The following is an 11,956-nucleotide window of genomic DNA, read 5'->3' as shown; positions in this document are numbered from 1 at the left end:
ATTGATCTGGAAGTTTCTTTTTTTCTTTCTTTTTATTCTTGTTTTTCAAGACATGGTTTCTCTGTTTAACCCTGCTGTCCTGGAACTCACTCTGTAGACCAGGCTGGCCTTGAACTCAGAAATCCCCCTGCCTCTGCCTCCCTCCCAAGTGCTGGGATTAAAGGCGTGTGCCACCACTGCCCAGCATATAATTTATTTTCATTATTAGTTTTTAGGTGTGCGTGCATACTTGTGTACATGTGAGCATAGTTGCCGGTGGAGGCCAGAAGCATCAGATTTCCCTATAGCTGGTGTTAAAAGGAAGTTGTCAGCCACCCAACATGGGTACTACAAACCGAACTCAGGACCTCTGGAAAAGCAGGAAGTGTTCTTAATCACTGAGTCATCTGCAGTGTGTCTAGCCTGAAGGATGTCAAAAGTCCTGTGAAAGGTTCTTTTGTTTGGTTTTGTTTTTTTGAGACAGGGTTTATCTGTGTAGCCATAACTGTACTTGAACTCAGAGCACTGCCTCTGCCTCCCAAGTGCTGGGATTCAAGGCATGCAACACCACACCAACACCTAGCCTGTTTAACGTTTCTAGTATATAGAAATTTCTCTTTATAGTTATTTTTTTCTTTTTAAGAATTGTAGTAGTTTTATTTGATGTGATCTTTTAATTAGACTTAAAAGTTTTGGGGTTCGTTTTGTTGAGAAGCAATAACAAAAGTAAGAAGTTCTTCTGATTATCAAGTAGCAGTAGCATGACTTATCTCTGGTGATGTTATGTGGTCATGTGGTTAAGGTGGTATCTTTTCATTTTTCTCACCCACATACGTTTTCGGAGGCTAGGGAATGTAGGTCAATTGGTAGAGTACTTGTGTACAAGTACGAAACCCTTAGTTTGATCCCTGCGTAAGAACCAAGCATGGTAGTACTTAAAGCTCACCAATTGGACCGGGCAGTGGTAGCGCACGCCTTTAATCCCAGCACTTGGCAGGCAGAGGCAGGTGGATTTCTGAGTTCGAGGCCAGCCTGGTCTACAGAGTGAGTTCCAGGACAGCAGGGGCTACACAGAGAAACCCTGTCTCGAAACCACCCCCCAAAAAAACCAAACCAAACCAAACCAAAACAAAAACAAAAAACAAAACAAAACAAAAAAAAAACCAAGAAAAACATTCATACATACATACAATGCATTTTGATCATATTCATCCTCCACTTCTCTCTAACTCCTTCCAGATCCACACAACCCCTCCCAATTTCATGTCTTCTTTTTTGTTGTTTAAGTAGCCCACTGACTCCAATTTGTACTGCTTATATACTTATAGGTGTGGGGCTATCCACTGGAGAGTCGTCAACCTATCAGAGGTCACATCTTTATACAAAACAGACTCTTCCTTCCCAAGAAGCCATGAACTCTCATCAGTTCCTCGGCTAACCCCAAGCCAGGACATTTTTAACACATAAGATTTTAAAAAGTCTGTGTTTGCCAGGTGGTGGTAGAGCACATATTTAATTCAAAAACTTTGAAGACAGAGGCAGGCAGATCTCTGTAAGGCTGGCCTACATAGAGACCAGGACAGCCACGGCTACATAGACTCTCCTTCAAAAAACAAAATCAAAGAAACAACAATAAAATGAAGTCTCCTATGGCAAAGAGACCAAATCCTTGAGAGCTAAAGAAATGGATGGGCAGTTAATAGCACTTGCTGCCCTTTCAGAGGACCTAGGATCAATTCCAGTACTACATGGAGGGTCATAACCATTTCTAACTCCAATTCCAGGGGATCTTATGTCTACTTCTAGCCTCTGCAGGTACCAGGCACATAACATGGTACAAGACTTACCAGGTAAAAAACTCATACACATGAACTGTTCTTGAAAAAGAGATTAAATCCAGAAGTTGTAAAGTGAAAATCTAAACAGCATAACAACAAACCCCAATGGGTCTATATGACTGTCAAAGTTAAAAATAGCTAACATGCAAAAAAAAAAAAAGAACTTGAACTAGGCACATGATGAGTGTGGCAAATGACAGAAGCTAATTGATAGAGAGGTACTGATTGTAAAATTCTTTCAACTTGTTATATGCTTAAATTTTCATAATAAAATGCTGAAAAAAAAAACAAAGAATCAGCTGGACATGGTACATGCCTATGATGTATGTGTACTTAAGGATAAAGCTCAGTCAGTAAAGTACTTGCTGAATAAGCCTAAGGACCCGTGTTTGATGTTCAACACCAATATAACAAACCAGGCAGGTGAGGCAGATATAAAAGGATCTCTAGATCTCATTGCTACCTGCTGGGTGTGGTGGCAGAGGCAGGCCTGTGAGTTGAGGCCAGCCTGGTCTACATAGTGAGTTCTAAGACAGCCAGAGCTATGTGGAGAGAGGCCCTGCCTCAACAATAGAACAAACCCACAAACCAACCAACCAACCAACCTACAATAACCAACCAACCAACCAAAAAAAGTAAAGGCACCTGCCACCAAGCTAGACCACCTGAGTTCAATCTTCAGAACCCATATGGTAGGAGAGAATAGATCCTTGCAAATTGTTTCTGGACCTCCACCTGTGTGTCATGGTACATGTGCAAACAAATATTAAAAACAAAAACAAGGTAGGAGATTCCTGAGAAACAATGTTCAAAGTTGACTTCTAGCGTACACACGCACACATATGTATCTGCACATACAACTGCACATGTATACATGTGAACATGCACCAAAGGCTGGAGCATAGCAAGTGGTAGAGCTCTCTGGGTTCTCTCCCCAGAACTGCAAAACCAAACAGGGACCATAGATGCCTTTGAAAGTAAGTTCTACTAAGTTTTAAAATTAGAATAACTTTTAAAAAATAATTTACTTAATTTTATGTGCATTGATATTTTTGTCTGCATTCATGTCTGAGTGAAGGTGTCAGACCCCAGAGAGTTGTGAGCTATCATGTGGGTGCTGGGAAATTGAACCCTGATCCTCCCAGAGAACAGCCAGTGCTCTCAACCATTGAGCCATCTCTCCAGCCCCTTAACCTCTTCTTTTTTAAAGACAAGATCTCATCATCCAACTTGAGCTGGCCTAGAACTTGCTATGTAGACCAGGGTGGGCTTGAACTCAGATCTGCCTGCCTCTGCCTCCGAAGTGCTAGGATTAAAGGCATGTGCCACCACAACAGTAACTTTTGTACAAGCTTCTTCAAAAACAGCAAAGTCAGGGCAGTGGTGGCACATGCCTTTAATCCCAGCACTTGGGAGGCAGAGGCAGGCGGATTTCTGAGTTTGAGGTCAGCCTGGTCTACAGAGTGAGTTCCAGGACAGCCAGGGCTACACAGAGAAACCCTGTCTCGAAAAAACCAAACCAAACAACCAAACAAAAAACAAACAAACAAAAAAACAGCAAAAGCGGGCTGGAGAGATGGCTCAGTGGTTAATAGGACCAACTGCTCTTCTGAAGGTTCTGAGTTCAAATCCCAGCAACCACATGGTAGCTCACAACCATCCGTAATGAGATCTGATACCTTCTACTGGTGTGTCTGAAGACAGCTTTAAAAAAAAAAAAAAAGGAAAGGCTGTCTTAATTTATACCATGAGGCCATATTGATCCAATGCCAGATAAATACAACACAGATACAAATAACCAAACTAATACAATTACCAACTAAAGTTAGCAATTTTAAAATAACAACAATGCTGGTGAGGGCGTGGACAACAGGAAGTCTTCCTAAATTGTGTCTAGGAATGTAAACTAGTCCAGCTATAATTTAATACTGTATGGAGGCTCCTCACAAAACTAAAAATAGGGCCGGGCAGTAGTGGTGCACACCTTTAATCCCAGCACTCGGGAGGCAGAGGCAGGTGGATTTCTGAGTTCAAGGCCAGCCTGGTCTACAGAGTTAGTTCCAGGACAGCCAGGGCTATACAGAGAAACCCTGTCTCGAAAAACCAAAACCAAAACCAAAACAAACAAAAACACTAAAAATAGATCTCTCCTGAGATTCAGCTTTATCATTGCCGCATACTTACGTGAAAGACTTCAAGCCAACAAATCACAGAGACATCAATGTTTATTGCAGACCATTTACAACAGCTAACTTATGAAACCAATCTAGGTGTCCAACAACAAAGGAATGGGTAAGAAAAATGTGTTATATAAACATAATGATATTTTTATCCAGCCACAAAAAATGGAATTAGACTGTATTTATTTATTTATTTATTCATTTATTTATTTATTTATTTATGTTTTTCGAGACAGGGTTTCTCTGTGTAGCCGCTGGCTGTCCTGGAACTCACTCTGTAGACCAGGCTGACCTCAAACTCAGAAATCCGCCTGCCTCTGCCTCCCAAGTGATGGGATTAAAGGCGTGTGCCACCACCACCTGGCTAGACCTTCTTTAAAAAAATGGATGCAACTGGGTATAGTCATATTAAGTAAAATCAAGCCAATTTCAGAATGATAAACACCATGTTTTCTCTGTGGTTCCTATATTTTATATAGATACATAAAATCATATATGTATTTAACAAGAAAGTAGAGGCAAAACTGTCTAAGAGAATAAAATTGACCAGCACAAAAGGTGAAAAAGGGGGAGGGCAGAGAATATGCTCAACATATAATATATGCCTGTATTAGAATGATCGTATGTAACAGTACCATGAACAATGAACACACACAATAATTTTTTTAAGAATAAAAATCCAGGCTGGGTGGGTGTTCTGGAGGCAGAGGTGAGTGGATATCTGTGAGTTCTAAGAACAGCCACAATTAAAAAGAAAGACCCTGTCTCAAAAAAACAAAATAATACTCAGTAGAGGAAGGTGTGTGTGGGCTGAGAGGGAGCAGGGAATGACATGACTGTTGCATATTGTAACTCACAGCTGTGATCACTTGAGCAACATCTCATGATTGGACCCATTACCCTGTTTCAGGAGTGGAGGTACTCACAGGTTCCTATCCATCCATGAAGGTTATGGGCAGTGAATAGTTGATGGTAGGAGAGATATTTTTTCAGTGGTATAGTCACTGGCAAGGTGCCAATGTTCATGTAAACAACCTTAGTGAAAAAAGTATTGGGGGGAAGGCACAAGATGGTTCACTGGGTAAATGCACTTATTGTCAAGGAAAGAACTGAGTCTCCCAAGTTGTCTTCTGACCTCTACAAACTCATGCCCCCCACAAAATAAATAAATGTAGGGATAGAGTAGGAAGGGGTGAGAGGAGTGAATATGAAGTATAAAAGTACTCGAAGCCCATTGTTACATAGAATATATGCTAATAAACATTAAAAAGATGGAAGACAAACACTGAATAGAGTAGGATATTAAATGGGTAGATTTTTTTTGTTTTGTTTTTTTGAGACAGGGTTTCTCTGTGTAGCTCTGGCTGTCCTGGAACTCACTCTGTAGACTAGGCTGGCCTCAAACTCAGAAATCTGCCTGCCTCTGCCTCCCAAGTGCTGGGATTAAAGGTGTGCGCCACCACTGCCTGGCCCAAATGGGTAGATTTTTACACCATTTAAGTTTGCTTCACTACAGTTCTTAGAAAGATGACAATTTTCCCTCTCACCAAATACAGAAATTTGATGTAATCTCAATCAAAAGTCATTTGGAGAGACTTGATTCTTTTTCTTTTTCTGGAATGTTGGGGATAAAACCGGATCACATATACTAAGCAAATGCTCTCCCACTAAGGCCCTTGATTCATTTTTACATGTAATTAAACTCCATAAATGGTTACATTGACTTTAAAAATAAAAAGGAGCTATTAAGACCATGTATTAATCCATATTAATGAAAACAGTAAAGTTATGGTATAAGACTAAGTAAAGGAGGGAACTTGAGCAAGAATGAACTACTACTTAGGAGATGGTACTCAGCAAACTGCCCACTATGTAAAGGATAAAAACCTAAAACCTATCTTACACCATATTCAAAACTGGACTCTAAGTGAACTAAAGATGTGAACGCAAAAGGTAATACTATATGGTGAAACTCTGTGTAGTTCCGGATAGGAAAAAGAAAAGATTCTAAAAACACAAATACAGGAAGAGCTGGCCATGGAGGTACATGAGTTCGAGGCCAGCTTGGTCTACATAACAAGTTCCATGTCAGTGAGAGGTGAGACTATCAAAAAAAAAAAAAAGGCAAGGAAGTTAAGGACTTGTTAAAAACAGGTAGTGAGGAGACTGAAGCAGGAAAATTGCCACAAGACTCAGGTCAGTATGAGCTATGGTGAGTTTTAGGCCAGCATGGATTATAGTGTGAGATCCTGTCTCAACAATAACAAAAAGCCAGGCAGTGGTGGCACATGCCTTTAATCCCAGCACTTGGGAGGCAGAGGCAGGTAGATTTCTGAGTTTGAGGCCAGCCTGATCTACAGAGTGAGTTCCAGGACAGCCAGGGCTACTCAGAGAAACCCTGTCTCGAAAAACCAAAACAAACAAACAAACAAACAAAAAACATAACAGACATAGCTCAAGATGCCCTTGGCAACAGTTAAGAGATGAAACATTAATATCCAAATGGCAATAGAGAAACCCAAATTATGCAGTGCTGAGTAATATGGAGTTCAGGAGATAGACTGTAACACTTTGTTGTTTATGATAACTGAAAACAGATACTTGAGACAACACTATTTAAAAGGATACAAATTAAGTACAACAGAGCTGCTGCCTATAAAGGTGGGAATTGGGAATAAATGGAAAAAATAAACATGTTAAGAGGAGGCCTTGTGATAACTTGTGATAAGACCTTTGTAGAACTGGAAAGTGTGATTAACTTAAACTTATGCATTTATTATTTAAAAACAAACAAACAAACAAAAACCCCCAATGTCTTGGGTTGGAGAGATGGCTCAGTGGTTAAGAGCACTGACTAATCTTCAAGAGGTCCTGAGTTCAATTCCCAGCAGCCACATGGTGGCTCACAACCATCTGTAATGGAATCTGATGCCCTCTTCTGGGGTATCTGAAGACAGCTACAGTGTGTGTGTGTGTGTGTGTGTAGATAGCTACAGTGTGTGTGTATATGTGTATGTATATATATATACACATATATATACATATATATATATGTAAATCTTTTTTAAAAAGTCTTTATTTGGCAACAAATTCCAAAGCATAACTACTTGAAGCTCAATCACACATTACTTATAGTGATTACGGTCTACAATCAAATCAGTCTTTCCCCAAGGGAGTACTGTATTGATACACATGCTAAGTAAGAGTTCTACCACTGAGTATATATATTTAGTCACCAACTAACTGCCTTTCAAAAGAAAGTTTTAAAAGAAGATCAATGCCAGCCATGGTAGCATATGCTAGTCCCATACCTGGAAGGCTGAGGCAGGATGGGGGAGTTGCAATGAGTTCCAGGCAGATACTGACTACATAGTGAAACCCTATCTCAAAAATAAGCAAATATGGTTAGAGAGATGGCTGAGCACTTAAGAGTAACAGACTGCTCTTCCAGAGAACAGGTTTGATTTCCAGCATATACATGGCAGCTCACTCAAAATTATCCATAACTCCAGTTCCAGAAGATCCAATGGTAGGCACCAGTAACATGTGTGATGCAAAGACATTCATGCAGCCAAACATTCATACACATAAAATAAAATAAATAAGTAAAATGGCATTTATAAGCTGGGTTTAGTGGTATAGATAGGACTGTAAACCTAGATACTCAAAGAGACTGACAGTTGCAAGGTCATGCCTGCAATTCTGGTCTCGGCTACGGACTGAGTACAAGGACAACCTGGAAAATTTGGAGTCTATCTCAGAGTAAAATGTAAAGGTATAAAACAGCACAGCACTTGTTTACAAGGGTACAGCACTTGCTGAGTAGTGCAAGGCCCTAGGTTCTGCCCCTAGTACCTCACTCCTTGGGCCAACAGACATTTCCAAACCTGCTTTATCTCCAAAGTTTTATAAATTTATTGACTATTTTTTCAAGATGAGATCTCAAGTAGCACAAGCTCACTTTGAATTCCTGATCCTCCTGCCTCCACCACTAAGTGCCAGGATTACAGGTACACACTACAATGTCCAGCAAATTTATTAAGACTTTTCTTTAAGAGTTTGGTTTGCCTTCTTGGGCTTTCTTATAATATGGTAGATAAGTCACTTATTTCAGAATCCCCTGGGGCAGGAATCTACCAGAGTGTCAAAGGATCTTATACTTACACTCAGTATTGCTAAATTTTATCAAGTGTGCTAAATGGTTTTTTGGTATCAGAGCTGAGGAGTAAAACAAAACTAGCTGAAAAGCAAAACAAAACTATATACACCATGAGATGTCACAATTTGTTTTCCCAGCTACTCAGGAAGATGAAGTAGAACTTGAGCCCAGGATTTTGAGACCAACTTAGATAACAGAACAAGATCCATCTCAAGGTGGTGGTGGTCGCACACCTTTAATCCCAGCACTTGGGAGGCAGAGGGAGGTGGATTTCTGAGTTCAAGGCCAGCCTGGTCTACAGAGTGAGTTCCAGGACAGCCAGGGCTACACAGAGAAACCCTGTCTTGAAATAAACCAAAAAAAAAAAAAAAATCCATCTTAAAACAAAAATAAAGCCTTCTGCATGAACTGGGAACACACGTGTCACCCTAGCTCTTAGGAAGTGGAGGCAGTAGAACCATAAGTTGGTCAGTATGGACTATAAAGAGAAACTGTCTCAAGCCAAAAACAGGCCTGGTAGATGCCTCAATCAGTAAACTGCTTGAGGTATATGAGGGCATGAGCTTGATTACCCAGTGCCCATATAAAAACACCAGGTGTGGCACATGCCTGTAATCCCAGTGCTGAGGAGGTAGAGAAAAGAGGCTCCCTCAGGCTTGCTGGCCAGCCAGTATAGCTAAGTCTGTGAGCTCTGGGTTCAATGAAAGACCCAGTTTCAAAAAACAAGGTGGAAGAGCAATTGAGGTAGACACCTGACACCACTCTCTGACCTTCACACCCATACTAACAAAAAAATTACCCTCACATCCAGTCATGGGACTCATCAGGCTATTTGGTAATCATCTGTAAACTATGTGGTCTTCCGTGTAACACTATACATAGCAAGAGAGTCTCTTACAGGGGAGACCTACAGTCATTATGTCTCATCACCACTGCATTCTCAGAGCATAGATACACATGTGTTGAAAAGAGTCTACTTCTTTGCTGTGTTGTTTCTTCTGCCTAGAAGCACCCTTCAGCATCATCCTAGATCAGCTCTCACATGGGGATATACCTATAGTGTTTGGGAGGGGAGGGAGAGGATAACTCACCGTCTTTCATACTCCATGTCCTGATAGGATTTTTAGGAGCTGCTGGGGCCCCTCCTCAGTAGCTGGCTCCTTTCACTTCTCAGCCACCTCTGCTGCTGCCAGCATGATCTGCCAGTCTGGGTGATACCTCCTGCAGAGACTCTGCAGAGAATGGAAGGAAGAAAGGGGTCAAGGCAGTTGGAACAGAGAGGGCCTCTTTGAGGAGATGGTCATTGCCAAGATTCCCTATTGTCCTATAGCCCAAGGACATTGTTTTCCACTTCCTTGTGCTCCTGTGCAACAGTTCAGGAAGACAACCCCTACCCGGCTCTCTCCTTTTCTTTCCCCATAAGCATGAGGCAAGATTCCACTACCCTAGAAAACAGCAAAGCCCTCATCAAACAAAGATATCTTATAGAGATTTGGTGGGACCACTGGCTATATGACCAAGGCTTTGCATTCTTAGACTGGTAGACAAATGTAAGCCCATGGTTGGATGCTGGGAAGGGAAAGCCAAGTGCTGAACGATTTGCCTAGATTAGGCACATTAGTCACAGAAATAAGACTTTCACAATAATTGGACCGGGTATAGTTAAACGGTAGAACACTCGTGGCCAGCAGGTTGTACCCCTCAGAGCCTTAAACATGCTAGTCCCATCCCCAGCATCACAAAAAAAAAAACAAAACCAACTATCAAAACACCAAAAGACAAAACAGTAGCAAAAGACTTCACAACAGAAGGAATCCCAGACTCATTCCCATGGGCCAAGGTATTATTTCAGCCTCTCAACAAGATGCCAACTATACCCCTGACAAGGCAGTCAGAAACCCTGAAAGGCTTGGGGGGGGGGCTAACTAGGCAACAAGACAGCTGCCACCTCCCTGGGCTTTTGGCCAACACAGCTCTGGTCCTCAACACAACAAATAGCCATAAAGTGCATGCAGCCAGGTCCCCAGGTGGATCTCTCCCCAGGGATCTTAGGCTAAGCTTTCCAGAGGCAAAAGGGGCCTCTTTCCCAAGTGGTTCCAAAACATCTTGTTCTACTGAGTGAAAGGGAGCAGCTACTTCATCCAACTTTTGGGACTGCCATGAGAATTACAAGACCTAAGAGTAATATGACCCAACCAGAGATCAGAATTACCCCTGAATCTTTAGCTGCCACCCACTGTACAGGAACCAAGTAAAGCTAGGCAGTTACGGTACTTGTCCAACGGTAGGTTGCCACCACACCTTTCCTCTAAGTACACATTTTTCCTCTAAGTATCTATTTTCTCTTCCACCTCAAGTCACTGGATCAGTTAATTTCCCCAGATGGGGAAAAGAATCACAACCAGGAACCCCAGTGGGTGAGAACCTGACACAAAATGCTCAATGGCAAAAGAATGAGTCTAACATTGTCACACACACAGCACAGAAAAGAAACAAAGTTATGGACAAGCCGGCAAATAACCAAGGGCCAAAACCACAGGATATTTATAAGAGACACAATTAAACGGATTCCCTTTTAACATATACACGTCAGTGTCACAGATACAACTCCCAAAAGAAGGAAAGCCGGATATAAATTCTCTGCACCCCCGCCCCAAACTAACTGCGTAAGGATCAGAGGTCAGGTACAGACCCCAGGGATAAAAAACATACTCACTTTCTCCGCGCTCGCTACCCCAATCCCCACCAATAAATGAATAGAGGCCGCAGCCAGAGTATTTCCCTGTGGATAGTTAAGTAACACAGGGCAGTCAGCACACCCCTGCTCTAAGAACACCCCCGCAAAGTCGCAAACACGCGCGTTCCAAAAGATAAAAGTTCGGTGGGCAAATACAGTAAGTCACATTACCCCACTCCCATCTGTCCCTCCCTTCCCCCAACCCACGTCCCAATCGCGCACGCGCTTTTGCTTTCATAAGAAAAAGCTGGGTTGGGGGACCATACCCCTTCTCAGGTGCAGACTGTGCGGGCATCCTTCAGCTCTGTGCAACTCCGAGTGTACAGTCCGTCCCCGAGCCTCTTTTATGCACACCGGCCCTCTCCCCCTCCCAGGCGCCCAGCTCCTTTACCTCTCGGTCCCCACGACCCGCAACGGCGCTCACCTTCTCGGCCCGGGCTGTCAAGGGAGGGCTCCCAGGCATCACCTCCGCCCGCCACCACCTCCTTCAGAACTGTTAGTTCAAACGGGAACCAATGCATGCAACTACCAAGTCCAAAACTGGGGGCAAAAGAGAGGAAAGGGGGAGGGGAGACGCGCCCAACGCGTTGCCCTCCCAAGGAAACTGAGTGCCGCCTCCTCCCAGCCGGCCACAGTCACCAACACAAAATGGCGACGAGAAGAGAGCCGGTGCTCCGACCACCATCCACCTACTAAGGGAGCGCGCTCTGGCCTGCCTTGACGATTGGTTGCCGGTCACCATGGGCTGGCCCTGGCATTCTCTGATTGGCAAGCATATGCTACCTCCCCATTCTCCGTGAGAACGGCCCAGGAGTCCAGAAAAAAGAGTAGCTATTGGCTACCCCTATGAGGCCCGCTTTTTAGAAGCTTGCTGTCCTTTGAAGTTGAAAGACAAGTAGAAGCTCCACCTCTTTCCCTACAGGGCTGTCTAGATGTCACTGCTTTCTTCTTATAAAGAAAATGAATAGACCTCTCAAAAACAAATCTCTCCCAGCCTGACAGAAATGATAAAGTTGATTTGGTAGTCACACGGCGTGGGAAGTAAAATAGAGTCCGCACCTCG

General features: G+C 42.8%; 1 protein-coding gene across 5 annotated transcripts in view; it reads right to left on the bottom strand.

Annotated features, from left to right (window-relative positions):
• The window catches only part of Rbm10 (RNA binding motif protein 10), a 31,434-nt gene extending 19,486 nt beyond the window's left edge, over window positions 1–11,948 (bottom strand). For 2 of the 5 annotated variants that reach the window (XM_031344918.1, XM_031344988.1), the window contains exons 1-2: window positions 11,318–11,948; window positions 9,248–9,388 (exon numbers count right to left, since the gene is read on the bottom strand). In XM_031344918.1, coding sequence (XP_031200778.1) covers window positions 9,248–9,264 — 17 coding nt within the window. In that variant the 5' untranslated portion in view covers window positions 9,265–9,388; window positions 11,318–11,948. The remainder of the gene's footprint in view (window positions 1–9,247; window positions 9,389–11,317) is intronic. The other 3 variants (XM_031345067.1, XM_031345143.1, XM_031345221.1) reach the window with 2 other exon arrangements.
• Between the last annotated feature and the right edge of the window lie 8 nt (window positions 11,949–11,956).

This window comes from Mastomys coucha, chromosome X (genome assembly GCF_008632895.1).
Source record: "Mastomys coucha isolate ucsf_1 chromosome X, UCSF_Mcou_1, whole genome shotgun sequence".
Classification (NCBI taxonomy): Eukaryota; Metazoa; Chordata; class Mammalia; order Rodentia; family Muridae; genus Mastomys; species Mastomys coucha.
The sequence above is the reverse complement of the archived record's forward strand: the minus strand, read 5'-3'. Positions and strand labels throughout refer to the sequence as shown.